This window comes from Symphodus melops (genome assembly GCF_947650265.1).
Source record: "Symphodus melops genome assembly, chromosome: 16".
Lineage (NCBI taxonomy): Eukaryota > Metazoa > Chordata > Actinopteri > Labriformes > Labridae > Symphodus > Symphodus melops.
The window spans coordinates 18236513-18253116 of NC_136706.1; the positions used below are offsets into that span (position 1 = coordinate 18236513).

General features: G+C 39.5%; 1 protein-coding gene across 1 annotated transcript in view; it reads left to right on the top strand.

Moving 5' to 3' along the window:
- The window catches only part of LOC306836528 (putative flavin-containing monoamine oxidase A), a 57479-nt gene that overhangs the window by 10343 nt on the left and 30532 nt on the right, over nucleotides 1–16604 (top strand). The window contains exons 7-8 of the mRNA XM_079363666.1: nucleotides 1394–1478; nucleotides 11305–11405. Coding sequence (XP_079219792.1) covers nucleotides 1394–1478; nucleotides 11305–11405 — 186 coding nt within the window. The remainder of the gene's footprint in view (nucleotides 1–1393; nucleotides 1479–11304; nucleotides 11406–16604) is intronic.

Below are 16604 nucleotides of genomic sequence, written 5' to 3' on the forward strand. Positions count from 1 at the left end.
GTTAAGTTGTAATAAAAGAATAGCTTCTTTGAAACTTCAATGCAACTCCAAATTAGATTGTTTGCACATCCAGTTCGTATGTAGTTTTTTTGTTTTGTTTTGGGGGTTTTTTGCCGTTATGGACACAAAAAGCCACATGACCACACAGGTGGTTTCTAAGACGATTAAAATCTGATTCCTACAGATCCGACTCAACCTGAACATCATGGTCGATTCAATGTGTCCTCTGCGTCACTTGCAACGTAGCATCATTGACAATAGCAACAACAAAGTAGATCCAGCAAGCCGGAAGTAAATTCAAGGCACATTATACGAACTGGTCTGAGCTGGAAGTAAACAGTAAGAATAAAAATAAACATGGAGGAAAACAGCAGCCCTGTATTTCCTGTGTGGGTGTAATCTGGTACCATAGAAATCAATTTGTGTCAGACCACGTCAATACAGACCGGAAGATCGGATCTGGTCACTTGCAATTGTAATGCTGACAGTCAGTTCGTTTGATCAGATTCGGGCGGCAGTGTGAACAAAGTCCGAGGGAAGCTTGGCAAATCTACAGGAGCTGCAACAATGATAATTTTTAGCTCTCACCTTGAGTAAGCCTTAAAGAAAAAGCGATTGATACTGTGGTGATGGAAGATGTGAACTTTTATTCACTGATGGGTTTTTACTCTCTCTTTTCTCTTTCCTAGGAATCAATCTAGAGAGGACAATTTTAATAAATTCAATTTTTTTTAATCCAAAAATATGTAGTGCTTTGACAGTCTCTGAAGATAAGACCTTTCAGTGTTTCCCTGTGATGTTCTTTGGTGGGTGAGATTTAATTATCACCAGAGGCCAACTTAAGCCTATGGTGGAGATGAGTTTGAGAGCAAAATAAGCCAGCATGTAAGAACTCTGTAATTTTTGGTCAAGACTGTGTGTATTGATTGGAAAATCAGCGACCCACAGTAGAACATGTTGCCATAGGTTACTAGAATATCTTCTTCTGTTTGCAGACCATTTTCATTCCTTATAAGGCAATAAAATATCTACATTACAGTTATTGGTCCATTAAGCAAGATATAGATATATAGATGTATTTAAACCGTTTTATGCAGGCTTAATGAGCCCATGAGCAAATGTCTCACATTTAATCATGCTCTTCTTGGTTTTTCAAGAAGACTTTTTTTTGTGCAAAGAATCAAGAAATTTTCCATGAAGAAGTGCGCAAATTGGATCAAAATTAATCACTATTTTATAAAGATATTTAGAAATAGTCAGACATGGGTTCAGCTACTGGAAAAACAAGTCACATCACTACACTTGCATTCTGTGTTTGATTAAAATTGTGTCCAAATTTAGAAACAGCCACACTATAGCATAGCTCTATTTCTGTTTCTGTCTGTTTGAACAGGATGCTGAGTGGGCCACGGTGATGACTGCGACCAACACGTTCAAGTGCAGAGCTGTGATCGTCAGCTGCCCCCCACATTTGGCAGGTCAGTACGCGTTGACTTGCTAAATTAAATTCTCACTGAAGCAGGAGGCAAACATCCTCCTTTCTCACCATGTCCGTCAAATGTGGCAAACCGTGCATCCATGCAGATAAAGCATTGATTTTCCCAAAACCTTTTTTTGGTGTTGCACTGAAACTTGGGTTGGAGTAAATCCTGCCTTTGGCCAGTCCCATGGGAGGAGTTGTTTGGTGCTCTAACTTTCTCAAGGGCAAAAAGTTAAGGCGAAAGTTTTAACAGAGGGCTCACGCAGCACTTGTTATGTTGGAGAAGAGAAAAACACGTCATTAACAACCTCTCTGGGATGGAGCTACCGATGAGAGAAGAACATGGACCCCCGCAGGAAAATGTTCTCTGTTCACACCAACCAGAACGTTTTAATTTAACCAGCTTGCATCGCCTTTTTAAAAAATCCCAAGTTGAAAACAAGGCTTTTTACTTATTATTCATTAAGACTGGGTTTGGTGCTGCTATATGTTGAGGATGGAACCTGGGTTCTGAAGGTGGCGAAGCAAAAGCTCGGACTTGCTGTGGATCTGTGCCTGTTTGTACTGAGCTGGCAACAGATGTGTCAGTCAAAGCCTCGTACGCTGAGCCGTGGACCGGAGCCAGGTTCCTTAATGAGACAGGTTTGAGAGGGGTGTTGAATTATGCAGCATGGATTGCTCTGGCTCGGATGCCATAGTGCCACGCTTTGGCCTTAAATCAGTGTGGGAAGACTGACGGGGACTTTTAAAAGCCAAAGTCAGGCCAGTGATTGAGACGTCGCCTCTTCGAAAAGGAGTCAGGGATAGATTAAAGTGAAGATCACTCCTTGATGTCATCCGTGTGGAATGTTTTCGTTAGAATTTTCTGGAGGTGGGCAAACCTGAGCGGCTTTCCCGTTAGTGAGGCAGGAAAAAAGAGCGCTTAATGCAGCCAGCAGGACAGATGATAATGACTCTAGAGGATTCCAATCCTCACTTGGACACTAGAAGTGAAAAGCAGCGTTCATGTGTCCGTTATTCCAAGTTAGTTCACTTGCATTGAACCAATGAAGGGGTGGATGGGGGAATGCATATTAAAAATTCCTGGAATTCTGGGAGTATCTGGCATTAAACGGTGTCTTCACACACTAACACTAACAACAACAAAAAAAAATTGCTGGGTATGAGCTGTGTTTCCCGAGCATATCACGTTTGTCCTGTTCTTGGCTCCTGAATTTATCTCCCTGTTTATCCATTCATCTTTTATAATGACTCCCGTCACCCCTTCCCCTCCTGTTTTTGGTTGCCACCTCTCCCCCTTAACTCAATGATTTATGAACTGTTTTGGTTTCACTGCATATGAGATTGCCATGCATGGGAAGAATGAACTTGGAGATGAGAGTGCTGGCTTTGTGTTGACTCTTGAAGATATGGCTGAAGAAGTATGTGCATTTTTTAGTTGGTAAGTAGGTTTGCATGTTTATTCATTCTGAGATTGCATGACAAAAGGAATCCTAATTAAGCTTTCTCAGCATGCAGTTGGTGTATAATGCAATTAGGCATACAGGCTTATATTCAGAGATAGTTACAGAGACAGCTCTGCAGTTCCTAAATAAACATTTTATTTCAATGTCTTTTTCTGTCCCACTTCATGAAGTTCAGAGTCTGTGGCACCATATGCTAACAGTGTGTCAGTACGTTTGTATGTGTGTTCTGACCGAACTCTTTAAAGTTGAAGCGCCTGACTCGAGGGGAATTTTATCAAGCTAAAAGTGAACTTTAAAAGCAGCCAATCAATTCCTCATCTGATATCGCTGTCTATCTTCTTATGGAGGAGGAGCTGCCGTAATGACAGTGGGCTTGGTCAGTGGTGAGGAAACTGTTCCATCTGACTGTCACCATCTAGTCCACAGCTTTGCTATCACTCGCAGAGAAACAGTAAGCAGTGCATTAGCATTGATTTGCCAACCAACACCATGAGCCAGGATTCAAGGCCAGTTTTTGCTGCGCTGTGAGTGAAACTAATGGAGCCTAATTGAAGGATTAAACAAAAAGTGGGAGCTGAAGTGATTGTGATGATAAGTAACGCAGTGGGATTTTTATCTTGATGAGTTTAAAATCTATGGAAATTAATTCAGCTTTCCCTACGTGAATTTATTTACATGTTTCCTGATGTGCACTTATGAGTACACTAATATAGTACATGGGCCTTAGTGTAGCTTTGTTCACTTGTGAAAAATGTGAATCTTTTTAAAGGACAACCAGAGATGTTATCAGTTCACTGTGGAGATGTGACATGTTGACACCTTGACACTCATACTGACTTTAAAGAGGACATATTATGAACAATCCTCTTTAACTGTGGTTTTAAACATTTATGTTGGTAACCTGAGTGCCAATTGACCCACACAATTAGAAATAAATCCCTCCAGTCCTTTGTTTGTGGTTTGCATAAGTCTGACAACACAGAAAAATGCTCTGTTTCAAATGTCCTTAGTTTGTGACATCACAAGTTTGATTCTGCCAGGAAATCCCCTCCCCTGGTATCTCCACCCATGGCCTCCTCCACCTCCAAACAAGAGCAAAATGTTTGTGCAGGGAGCTCATTTTATTTAAAGAGACACACACTGGTTTCTACAGGGACACAAACTCCTCTGGTGCTTCATTCAAGCACAACACTTTAGAGCAATTTATAATAATAATAATTTAGAGCACAGGGGAGTGTTTAATATAATGGATTTAAGTTGAAGATCCATTTTATTTGCGGTATAATTCTGTGAAAACAGAACTTGTTTTCCAATGGATTCCCTTTGTTATGTGGAAATAGTTTGAAAAAGGAGTTCCACCCAAGGGCAGCTGGTGCTTTTTTTCTTCTATGGGAGGGGGGGGGGGGGACTTTCTCAGCGATGTACCAGGCAGTCTGTTTTGTTGAATTGGCTTGATGGTTAAATTATAGATAATTATTAAATTATAGATATTGCTTTTATTGGCTTACAGGTTTCGCAACACAATCAATGTCTAAAACATTATATTTTACATAAAAATTAGAAAAAGAATAAATCATATCTTAAGCGAGGAGATGCTAAGTTGGTCGCTTTGTATTTCTGTAAAACTACAACTGTGGCCTTTCTGATCAGCAAACAAAGGAACAAACTTATTTACACGACAAAAGGTAATGGAAGAAAATGTGCCTGCCTGCCCTTCCCTCCGGGTGCTTTGCGTTGATTGGATATGCATGACACCCACAGCTCTCCTTCAATATAACATCTTTTCTTTTAAGGATTTGTCACCTTTGTCATCGTGTGAAAGCTTCTTTAAGGAACTTCCAGTTTGTATAACATTTACCACCCAATTTCTTCTCATCTCTTTGCTAATTTTGTCCTGTACATGCAAACATTGTGTTTTTTTGACACAAACTGCCAACAGCAACCTTCCCTCACGCTAATCCAATTTTGAATCTTTGCTGTGAAACAAACGGCGTCTCTTCAGCATGTAATTACCGTAATCGTTTCTGGAAACCCAAACATTTTCTTTCTCACATCCCTAACGGCAACTTTCCCTGCCATGATTGCATTCATTGTTATTCTACGATCAAGGGTAATCATTTCACCCATCCTAATTTAAAGGACTTGCATTACGTGGGCAGTGAAGTTGTAAATATGCCACGCAGAGGTGCGGACAGAGACAGAATCCTTCTGCAGAGAGAAACCTGTTGGATTCATTCTTCAGTTATCCTCATTCCGGATGCTTTAAATGAGGACGTCTCATTTAATTGTTTCTTGGGACTGATCACAGACATTTCTTTATCTGCTGTGAGACTTGTCATTATGAATTTAGTACTAGTGTTTTGTGCACTATGTTTCTTAGTCTACGTTTACTACTTCGGTGTTGAACAATGAAAGGTGAAGACTCCCTGGGATGGACTAGTACCCTTTTAGTACAATTCTGGAGTGTGGTCCATGTTGTTTTTCCTTGATTCATCATCTCGTCCCATAATGCAGTTATGGGGATTTAAAAAAAAAAACTGCCCAGAAAAAGTCAGTCCTGTAGTGGATGGCTTTGTTTGTGTATCGTATATAGCTCATAAAGAGGCATCGGTAATAACTTCAGTGTTTCATGATGAGTTAAAAAACGTCTATTACTCACAGACGCTTCAAATGTTCAGCTAATACAAACAGCTGCCCTCAAAAGATTGAGAACTTGAATGATCGGATCAAAATACCTGAGTCAACCTGTACTCTCTTTTTTTTTTTTTTAAACACACCAATCCTGTACTTCTTCACTTTGTGGCTAAGCATTTAGCTGGCAGCATTGAGCAGCACAGCATAAGAACTGCATCTTGGGCTTAAAATGTATGACCCAGCTATGACCAGGAAATCAGTGTTAGAATGCTTTTTACATGACAGGGATGAGAAATGACAGTAAGTCGATGTTTTCACAGGTGACACAGATGTTCCATACAGGGCCGCTGCTGTGCAGGTACACTGAAATGACTCAAACTAGACAGAAAGTCAAGTCAAGAAAATATTTCACATGTATATAAGAAATAGTGTGGGTTTTTTTTATTTTATTTTTTTATTTGAATGGATTGCTTTTAACTCCTCGTCTCTTCACTCACACCACTTCACCAGTTTCCTAATCATTCATTTACGAGACATCAAAACCAAATAACTGGGATCCATGTTTGCCCAAAGAATCAGCCTCCTTTTAAGTCCAGCAGAAATCATTAGGTAATGTCCTCCATACAGTGTGTGAGGGAGAGATGGGGGATGGTGTCTTCTGCTTCTACCTTGTCTTCAATTTCAATAAGTGTCAAGGGGCTGCTGGCATAATTCAATGAAAGATCAGTAATGCTACATGCTGTTGGATACCTGACTCAATCTTTCACATTTGGATTAAGTGCTTGTTCCACCTAACTCTGAAGGCCCTATAGATGAATGACACTGTGGGCTATTTTCTTTGATTATTTTTTGTCTGTCAGTCGGTAATTTACACATTCTTTTTATTGACTTTCCTGTAAGGATTGCTGTCTTGAGATATGGTAAAAGAGGTTCCAGCGTCTTCAGCTTAAAATAAAAAAAAAGGAGTTCAGGACAAATAATGTTGTCTGTGATTCTAAAGGAAGTAATTTAATATCCTAACTCAACGACTAAACAAATACATCCCTCATCAGTGGTCCTAAAGAGCTTCCGCCCCCCTTATTCACTGATGCACATTTCCAGTGAAAGGATTCTATACCAATGGCCAATAAACAAGCATTATGCTGGGGTCCAGTAAGCTCCTGCACACGGTTATGTTCGTTTTAATAGGGGTTTATTTGTATGCCATGTCTCTGTTCTTTGTAGGTAATGAAAAGGAACTGTTGCTAACTGGCAGGACTTGCGCATGCAGCTTGCCTGAGTTTCTTTGTGGCTCACGTATGTGAAGATATAGAGTGCTTCCTTTTTTTCTCAGTGAGCAGACATCTTGCAGACCTTGAGAGGTTACTTGATATTTGTTACTTAACTTAATTCAACCACAATTATACACGCGCCCTCTGAAAATCCACCCTGAAGGCTTTTTTTCTCTTGTCACGAGCTTTATCCGTGCCACACAGGTTGCGTGTGCAATAACTTCTCATCTTCTCCACAACAGGTAGTTTACCTGTTGTTTATCTGCCGCCTGAATGATTCTCAAAATCCTATCATCATGTTGCCTTCAAATCCTCGTCTCAGTTCTGTATGACACCAGCCACCTATGTAGAAGCATCGGTATGATTGTCTTAAAGCTATTTTTTTAACTTATATGTAGATGTATGTCTTTAGAATGGAGCTAGTCCTCCAAATAAAACAATGATAATAATAATTGCATCTCATACTTTGCACTGTATTGGTTTACAAGGTTGAAAGAGATTCACAGTGTGACAAACAACTAAACCTCTGCTCCAGTTCGCTTGAGTTATTTTCAGTTTGTTTTTTTTCTTTTCCATGGGTCTTAGCATCACTCTCTATAAATCTCTAGTCAGGAACTGCATCTCTGAGTCATCATCCCTTTGATGTGATGTCTTAATTTGAGTGGTTTTTCATGTTTTCCTTTTCTCGTCCTCCTAACAGTCTGAGACACTGAAAGTGCCTGTGGGTTGTGCATAAAAAAAAGTCCCATTTAGAAAACAATAGATATTTTAAATAAGCCTATGAAACGGATATCACTCGAAGCGCAGGGAGAGAGAACATGGGGTGACAAGGTCAACGTTGTCCTGACTCTCAGGGTGCATTCAGACGGAAAAAAAAGAAGTGAGAGGAGTAATTGTCAACAGAGTTTCAAAGTCGACAGGGAGATTAAGACTGATTTCCAGATGGGTAGACTGAAAGGAAACGACTGTGGGAGGAGCAGTGTTATTAGACGTCAGAGTTTGAATGGTCAAAAACCAGCAGTCATGCTGATTGCTCCACAATGCTCCATTTGAGCCCTTGAGAACTTGCAGCTGTTCTTCCTAAAAGATGACAGAATGATGCACAGAGCAGCCTGATGACTGTCAGATTAGAGTCCTCCAGAGATCAGAACAGATGGGGATTGTGTCGGCTTCTTTTGGAGGGAACTTGCTATAATTTTCTACGTCTGGTCAAAGGATAAGCCGTGTCCTCCTTTGGACTTCTTTATTTATCCTTTGTGGTCAAACTTTAATGCAGGGACTCTTTGATTCTTCTGGTTCAGGATACCGATTAGCAGCAAAGAGATTGCATTAGTGTATCTATCTGTATCTAACCCTTACCTTGAAAAAAACACTGTTGCCAAGATAACAACATAAATAAGAAGTGAAACGAAATGTCTTCATTTATTTTTGTGTATAGCTTCCATCATTTGGAAATGTATCCTGTCACACTATATATATATATATATATATATATATATATATATATATATATATATATATATATATAACACTTTTTTTTTAAATTGAATTTATGCTCGACATTACATACTTAATCCTCATGACAAACACTTTAATCCCAGCTCATCACATATGGACTATTTAGGAACTGATGGATGTTTAAATTCTGGTTAAATACTCGGTGTGAGCATGTTGTATCCTATATTAACATCTCTCTGACTAGACTAATGACTGTCTTCAATAAGTAAGGCCACGAGTCCTGTTGGCTGTGTTACACCTTGTCTACATGCTTATAAAAGCTGTTTTGATCAGGGACTAGAGAAAAGAACAACAGCACAGCCGACTGTTTTTAGATTACAGTAATTTTGTGTCATTTATCTTTGTATATGTAAAGTGTACATTTTATAAGCTAACTGTTTTACCATACAGTCATAAAAAACTATGCTATGAGTATTAAGAGCATTTTATCGAACTGCAGCTACCTGCTCCTCTCTCTGCTGTCATGACACGTCAGCGCAAAACTACACACATACACTCACGTGCAACACGCCCCTTTTAACCTTTAGTGCACCAGCACACAGTTGATCCGTGATCCATACAACCGAGTCAGGAACAAGTAATATGGTCTAAGTAGTGATAAGTACAACTTCTCCTCGTTCAGTGTCACAGTGTCTGTAGCTAACATAACAATAGCAAGGTCCTCTCACAGTCGCTGTAGTCTCAGTCTGTGAACATCTCCACTCAGACTCTGTGAAACAGCGCTGTGTTAGAAACACTGCAGATATAGTGTGTGCTGAACAGTCAGAGATACACACGTCTAATAATGAGCAGGGTGATTATATGAAGTGTCTAAAGTTGTCAAAGATAAATCAAGAGAGAACTTGTTTCGTGGAATAATGATTCATTATTTTCTGATGGATGTTAATTTTTACTCTGTAATATGCAGGGGGGTCTGGAAACTACTCAATTTCCTGATCTAATAAAATGTTTAAATCTGTGAATTAAATCTGTGTTTGATTCAACAGAATGTAATGCCTTCTTAATGAAATGTACAACTACAGATGTGTATTTGACACATAAACACTATTTGTTGTTTTGTCAGTTTAAAATAAATGTTTGGCCGGTGAATTTTTTTGATCTACTCCCCACCTTGGCCGCTGAATGATAATGTTAATTTGGGACCCATTCAGTAATATGTTGAGCATCAGCAGCTATGAGCAGAGGTGGTTGGTTGTAACAAGCAGACGTTACCATGGCAGCTGCAAAGACCAAACCATACGAACAAAAAGGTTTTTAGCCTTGCTTGTAATTAAGAGGTGCATTGGTGTTTTCATGAAAATGTCTGAGTCTTTTTTTAATCAGACTTTTTCTTCTCTCATTTTTTGAAAATAAATTGGCCATAGGCAATTTCAGCCCACCATAAAAATGTCATGCTTTGAACAAATATCAACCTTATGATGGCAACAAGACAAATATCCGGACGATTAGTTTTTAAGAAAGACCAAACAACTCTTTGAGACGAGCCATGCTGCCTGTTTTGTAAAAACTGTCAATTTGTTCTCCCAATATCCTCATAAACCCCTCTCTAAACCCCAAAATAATACACTGGATTTCAGACAAATTCATGTGCCAATTCTTTATTGGAGTTATGCCAACCAAAAAGGAAACACCTGTTAGAAGTTGAAGATAATTTGGCATTTCCCAGGCAACTCTTTTGGCTTTACAGACCGAAATCTTTGACATTCCATGTGCTGTTTGTTATCAAAGCCAATTTTAAACAAGGTCCCCAACCTTGCAGCCACTTCAAAAATACAGGTCTAAAAATTGCTGGATCTCGGAAAGGGAAGCACAAAAATGATCTTATTTTGACATTCTGTAAATGTCTCAGACTGTTCACTCAACCTCTATCTACCCGCCAGCCACAGCCACCTAAAGGCAAACAGAACCTTATTTATGCGTGTACTCCGATGTTATTTAGTTACATAAACTGTTGTCCCATTGAACCTGTTTATCCATGTCATTTTGATTTCAGTATGATGCTGAGTTGTGAGAAACTTCTCAAAAGTGTCACATCAGATTTGGGCATTTGGAAGTCGATGACAGTGTTGTCACTGTAGAGCACTTTCGTGTTCAAAAGAATAATGTGCCAGAATATGCCTCATTTAGTCGTCAATGATTTAACTTGTTTGCTTGATTTGCTTGTCAAATAATGAGGTAGACGGCATTTCCTGCTATCAACTTCGACGGCTGCGGTGTCAAAACAAGTAGTATAATGGATATGACACCACTTGACAGCTCTTATGTCATGTGTACAGTGCTGTCATTCGAACGTCTAAGTGACCATGTCAAATTAGTTTGGAGCCACTTATCATGTCACTGTTTTTCAATTTTACAGCTTTAGGCTCATCAATTTTGTTTAGCATTAAGGGCATTATTTTGAGGTTGCTGACAGTCTCCTGACAGTTTCAAAATGATGTTTCACATCTTCCACTGGTTCATTCGTTAAAAGCCTGGCTTCAGGCCAGATGGTGCTTCACTTGCCAGATCAAGCACTGAGGCAGTCTGGCCTCTCTGCATGCATGACATGCTTTACCTCATATGGTACTGATGAAGTTACTTGACTGCTCTCACATTAGTGAGATGGAGCTTTTACAAATGTAATAGTGCGATTAGTACTCCGCTGCGCATCTGTAGCCGGAGTGCTATTAGGTCATAGGGATTTTTTCAAGGCCTTTTATGCTGGTCAATGACTCAAGATAAAACCGTCCTGATCGATAGACACAGACTCAAGAGTGCCATCAGTCTTCATTTTTATTCCCCTCCTTCATTGTCTCTCTTCAATAAAGCAAAGACGTGTCTTACTCTTTGTACATAGATACTACATCAGGTGAGTCTTGGGAAAGGTGGATTAAAGTGAACTAAACAGAGCATGCCGGGTTTTTTTAGATTTATGGTCTTCTGTTGTTCCCTTCAGCAAAGATCCAGTACCAGCCAGCCCTGCCCAGCCAGAGAGAATTCCTTACCCAGAACATGCCTGTGGGCCACATGATGAAATTCATTATTACCTACCAGACGGTGAGTAACAGAAGATAAATCACAGTTGAACAGACGTTTACATGAATAATGTTGATACCAATACAGAAGCAATCATTCGAAACAATCAGTCTTTGTCATCTTAACAGGCTGTGCAGCTTTTACATATTTGTCATCTCTTATACGGTTTATCGAAAAAGTGATCATGTTGATCATAGTTGCAAGGGGTTGTTCTGTGAAACCGTTTTTATTTCTGCAACATAAGAAACCTTATGTTTCAGGTGTTGATTGTAGAACTCAATGAAACGTTTTGTCATATTAAATGCTTGTTGATATTTACTTAATGCCGTAAAGGCCTATTTGGAAGTGCTGATTTCATGGTAAGCAAGGAACAGTAGCTTCACTTTCACACTTGATTGTGTCGTGTGAAAGCTCGGCTCGTGCGTGGGTTGCAGGTACTCAGGTTATTTTTGATTCATGAACATGGTGTAAATAAGGTGAAGGAATTACATTATGTTTGCAGTTGCAACTTGAATGAACAATGGGGAAATAAACTGGATAAAAAAAAATAAAAAATAGAATAACGAAAGAAAAAAAACTTTTCAGACATTTATGAGATGGAATCATTCTCCCAGGAAGAAGTGTTTGCTTCTATCTGCAGTGCAACAAGGCTTCACAGTCGTGCCACCGGCCGAAGTGAGGGCAAAATATTTTCAAACATGTATTTATTTACCTCCTTCATAGCAGAGGAGGCCTGTGACAGCCTACTGCAGACTGTAGAAGGGAGCAGGAAGGATTCGATTTGTTCAATCTTTTCCACTTTACAACCACACAATTAATTAACAAAATGCTTTCGCCTTGTTAGTAGATTAAATGTGTCTACTGTAATAAAGATAAAATCCGTTGTGCTCGTGCAGACACGTATGAGATCTGACGCCCTGATTTCTGTCCAACATAAATTTGGATCTCAATGAACAAATGAAAATAATGGTCACTAATATGAAGTATTATTTGTCTTGCTTAGTGCCGGCTGGACTCGGTTATATGTCTGCCACATGATTGAAAGTCTGTGTGTACATTTCCCTTCTACATTAAGAACTGACATTCTGACAACTGACTGATGATCGTTTAAATGGGAACAACCACCGTTCTTCCATTTCACAGGCAGCGTCTGAGATACAATAGTTACCCTCCCTTATGTTTTTCAAGTGTACGTATTTCTGGTCCTCATTTATACATGTACTACATTCAAAGTTAAATTAACTTTTGTTGGCATAAATGTCACCAATATATTGCAAATGCATCAAGATCAATGAAAAAAAAGCTTGATTAATTAGGTCATGAAAAGAGTAGCACAGCACTGGAGATGTGGCTGTCTTGACGTGTAAATAAGTTCTGCTTTTAACATTTAAAATGTAATCTCCCAGAAAACAGGCATTGTTCTGGTTGTTTTTGTTTTAATGTGTTCCTTTATCTCTTCCTGCTCTCTTTCTTCTGAGCGTCTCCTCCTGTAGCAGCCACTCTTATTCTAAAAGTAGACTGTGTGGACTTTATTTGTCTTCTAGTTTGTATAAAGTTTAAACAATCGCTAAAGCTAATTATCTTTTAAAGGCCTGATAACATTGTCATCTACTGCGTTTTGGCATCATGCAATACATTTTGAAACATGATTGTTACAAATTTGAAATGGAGCCCTGAGGCTGACTGGGACATGTCGGGCTTTGTGCTGAAGGCCTCAGGACTGTCTGGCTGACAGAAATGGTCTCTTCAGCTCTTGGCAGATCAGGGCTATGGGGTTTCATCAATTTGGGTGATTGTAAAATGTAATTGAACCTTTATCTGTGGGGACCAAGCTGTGCTCTGCTCATATTGTTTGGCTATTTCCTTTGGACATGCAGCATGTTCATACAGGACTTGCAGTGGAAACAGTCTTTGAATGATTTTGGCCAATTTGTCAAATTTAGTATTTGGTTTTGGTCTGAAAAAGGCCTTGCCACAGAGATTAAAGGGTACGAGTGAAAATAAGACATTTCGTGGAAGTTTTTGATCAAGATGGAGATAGTATTACTTTGTACTGATTATAAATGTCCTCTTGAGTTATCTCTCACTCCTGAGCTCTTGTATTTGAAGTGTTAAGGCCAAGGTAATACATTTGTTCCAGTAAGCTTGTGTGTTCAGAGCACCTGAAGAGTTCTTGATTGTGGACCTTCACATGTTGTTATTCTTTTTTAGCAGCTGTTGGCAAATGTGTTTAGACTTGTCAAAGTAGGACAAGCGCAATTGAAAGAGATGTCGGAACAATAACCCACTTCCATGAAGTGTGCCTGTAAGCCACGGATGTAGAAGCAGAATGAACAATACCTTTTCTGCAACTCATGCCAGTAAACATTTGGATTGGGCCACTCACTGTGCTTGACCCCATTGCTTCTGCAGTTGTTCTTTAAAAATATATATAAATAATAAGTAATTTTTCAGCACCACTGGGCATTTCAAAAAGCCCTCTAACAACCTGAAAAGCCACAGAACAATCTTGTCTCCCCTCTGATACTTTTATGTAAGTAATTGAAAGTCTGATTTTCTTTTCTCTTTGACATATTAAGCTGTGTGCCAAACATTTGATTTCTGGATCCAATTATTGTGCATTTTGAAGTGAATCTGGCCACGTCAGTTTGACTCATTGTTGGGTCATTATTCTTTTCTTGCAGAACACCATTAAATGTGCCATATGTACATCAGGCATGTGAGAAAAAAACTAACTACTATGTAAAAAGGCAGTAAGGGCTACCAATTGGAGCTGCTCTCGTCCATCCATTCCTACATTCATATTTACATTAATGATTCTGACTGGTGCCTATGAATTTGTCTCTTTCTGTATAAAGGTTAAAGAAGGGTACTGGTCATGGTCAAAAGCTGCATGTCAAAAAAGGTTATTGTGCAAAACAAAGCTCATGGTTCTGCTGGAAACTGACCTCGGCAAAGGTCCTTTGAGAAGTATTAACAGGACCTTGTAAAAGCTTTCAACCAACCTACTCATGAAATGGACTTGTAATTTATCAAGGGGTCAAAATAGTTGAGACTATTCAAAATATGCAGGACACACATGGTTGTTGTCTTTGTCATGTTCTTTGTCATAATTTTCACACTGTGGTATTTGCTGTTAAATGACCTTGATGTTCTTTCGAAATAGGAAATTGAACGAATAAATTGAAAAGCGATACAATCCTTTTTAATTTCTCAGTGTTCGTTACCTTCAAACTATTCTCAATACAACATTCCCAAACATGTTTACCTCATTTAAAGGGATACTTCATCCATTTGCATGAAGCTGTTTATCATTAGAAACATGGTAGTAGTGTTGAATGGTCGTGAATGATGATGATGCTTTTTGCATCACCGGAAGAAAACTTTCAAGCAAAGAAAAACATATTTTTCTCGTCTCAGGGCAAAATGAGGGCTGGACTCACAACCATTCAACACTACTACCATGTTTCTAATGATACACAGCTTCATGTAAATGGGTGAAGTATCCCTTTAATAGTTCACATGTACTTACAAAGGCATAATACTGAGCTGTCTCTCCAAGGCTTACTGACTTTTATGCGACTGAGCCACTCTGATTCAGCCGTATTATGGATCACAAATCCCACAGGTCGGATCACGTCACAGATTTTCAACCCAGATCGAATCGATGTACCTTCGTCATGAGAAAAAAAGGAAGGACAACTGCGATGCACGCTGGGACACCTTGCGCCGGGTGTCCGTAGCTCCCCAAATTTCTTCATCCCTTTGTTAAAAAGCGATAGTATAAAATGCCTTTTGGTGAAACAACTTCAAGTGGTGAAAGATCTCAAATTCCACGGTCTCCAAAATGATAGCTATTCTGAACACTGTCGTCATACAGCCTTTATTTTCAGAAACAATGGCAGCCATCATAAGGGGACACGGTATCAATTTGCTCTGCCCGGACTCTGCCTTTACATCCTCTTTCTAGCATTCTCTCTTATCGTCTAAGAGTGAGGGATCAGGGGGAAGGTAGACCGTGCAGCCCAAAGTGTCCTCTAACCCTGACTCTGCCTTCCCTCTTGTCTTTCTAACATTCACTCTGCAGACTCTCCTTTGTGTCGTACCTTTAGTCATTTTCTGGTTTGGATGGGGAATTTCTTTGCTGGGCTCTTGTCCTGTGAGAGGGCACAGGTATACTGCTTGTATTTCAGATGCCTGCGCATTTTTTGTCTAATCAATTAGTTTTGAGAGTTGTGGATTTGTTTTTTTTACAATATCTTTCTTGTTTTATTTGTAGAGCACTTTCTAGCCTGTTTTTAAAAAATGCTATTCGTTCAACTGATATGAAATGTTTTTAATCACTCAATCTAAATATAAAACTACTCTGACAGGTAATTTTATGATATCCTTTTCAGAGACCAATCCTCGAGAAACGGCATGTATAAATATTGCGATGAAAGGAGTTGTTGCAACACTGACATAATAATAAGATTAAGCAGATGATGTACATTTACAGACTAAAAATAATTGCGACTGTCAAATCGGCAGTCAAGAGGGTCCACAGAAGCCACTGGTAACAACATTTCACAGAGACCTGCGAGATGAGAAAACTCATCTCCTCCAGGAAAGATGAAAAGTTCATGACGTGCAATTAGAGAGGGCGGAGGAGTGAGGAGCTCAGTGTATTACATTTCCTGTCGTTATAAGCAGCATGACTAGGTCCTGGTCCGAGCAGGCCCGAACTAAAAACCTCTTGTTTTAAAAGAAGTTTTTAGTTTCAAGGCTACTCTTAGAAGTAGACAGTGTGTCTTCCTCCCGGACCGACACTTGTAGATGGTTTCATAGGAGAGGGGCCTCATACTGTAAAAGGTGTACACAAATTTTTCTCCCAATTTTATTTATCTAAAAAGTTGCCTGCGTCTATGGCGCTTGTAGCTTGTTGGTTAGTGCTTGCATCATGTACAAAGGCTATATTCTTCCAAGAGGGCACTCCGTGTTCAAATCCGACCTGTGGCTTCTCTCCGAAGACTATTAAATATGAATGGACATAGCCTGATTGACGTCAGTCATCTGTTGCTGCAGAGGACTGTGGAGGCTTAGTGACGCCATGCTGGATTTTTTCTGTCTCAGCCTAACTTTCAGTCAACCTAACAACAGGCTGAGAGCTGGAGCTTATAAGCCTCCGAACAAACCGTTACATCTAGCTGAGACGTCAATCAGGTCAGTGTGTCCGTGAGG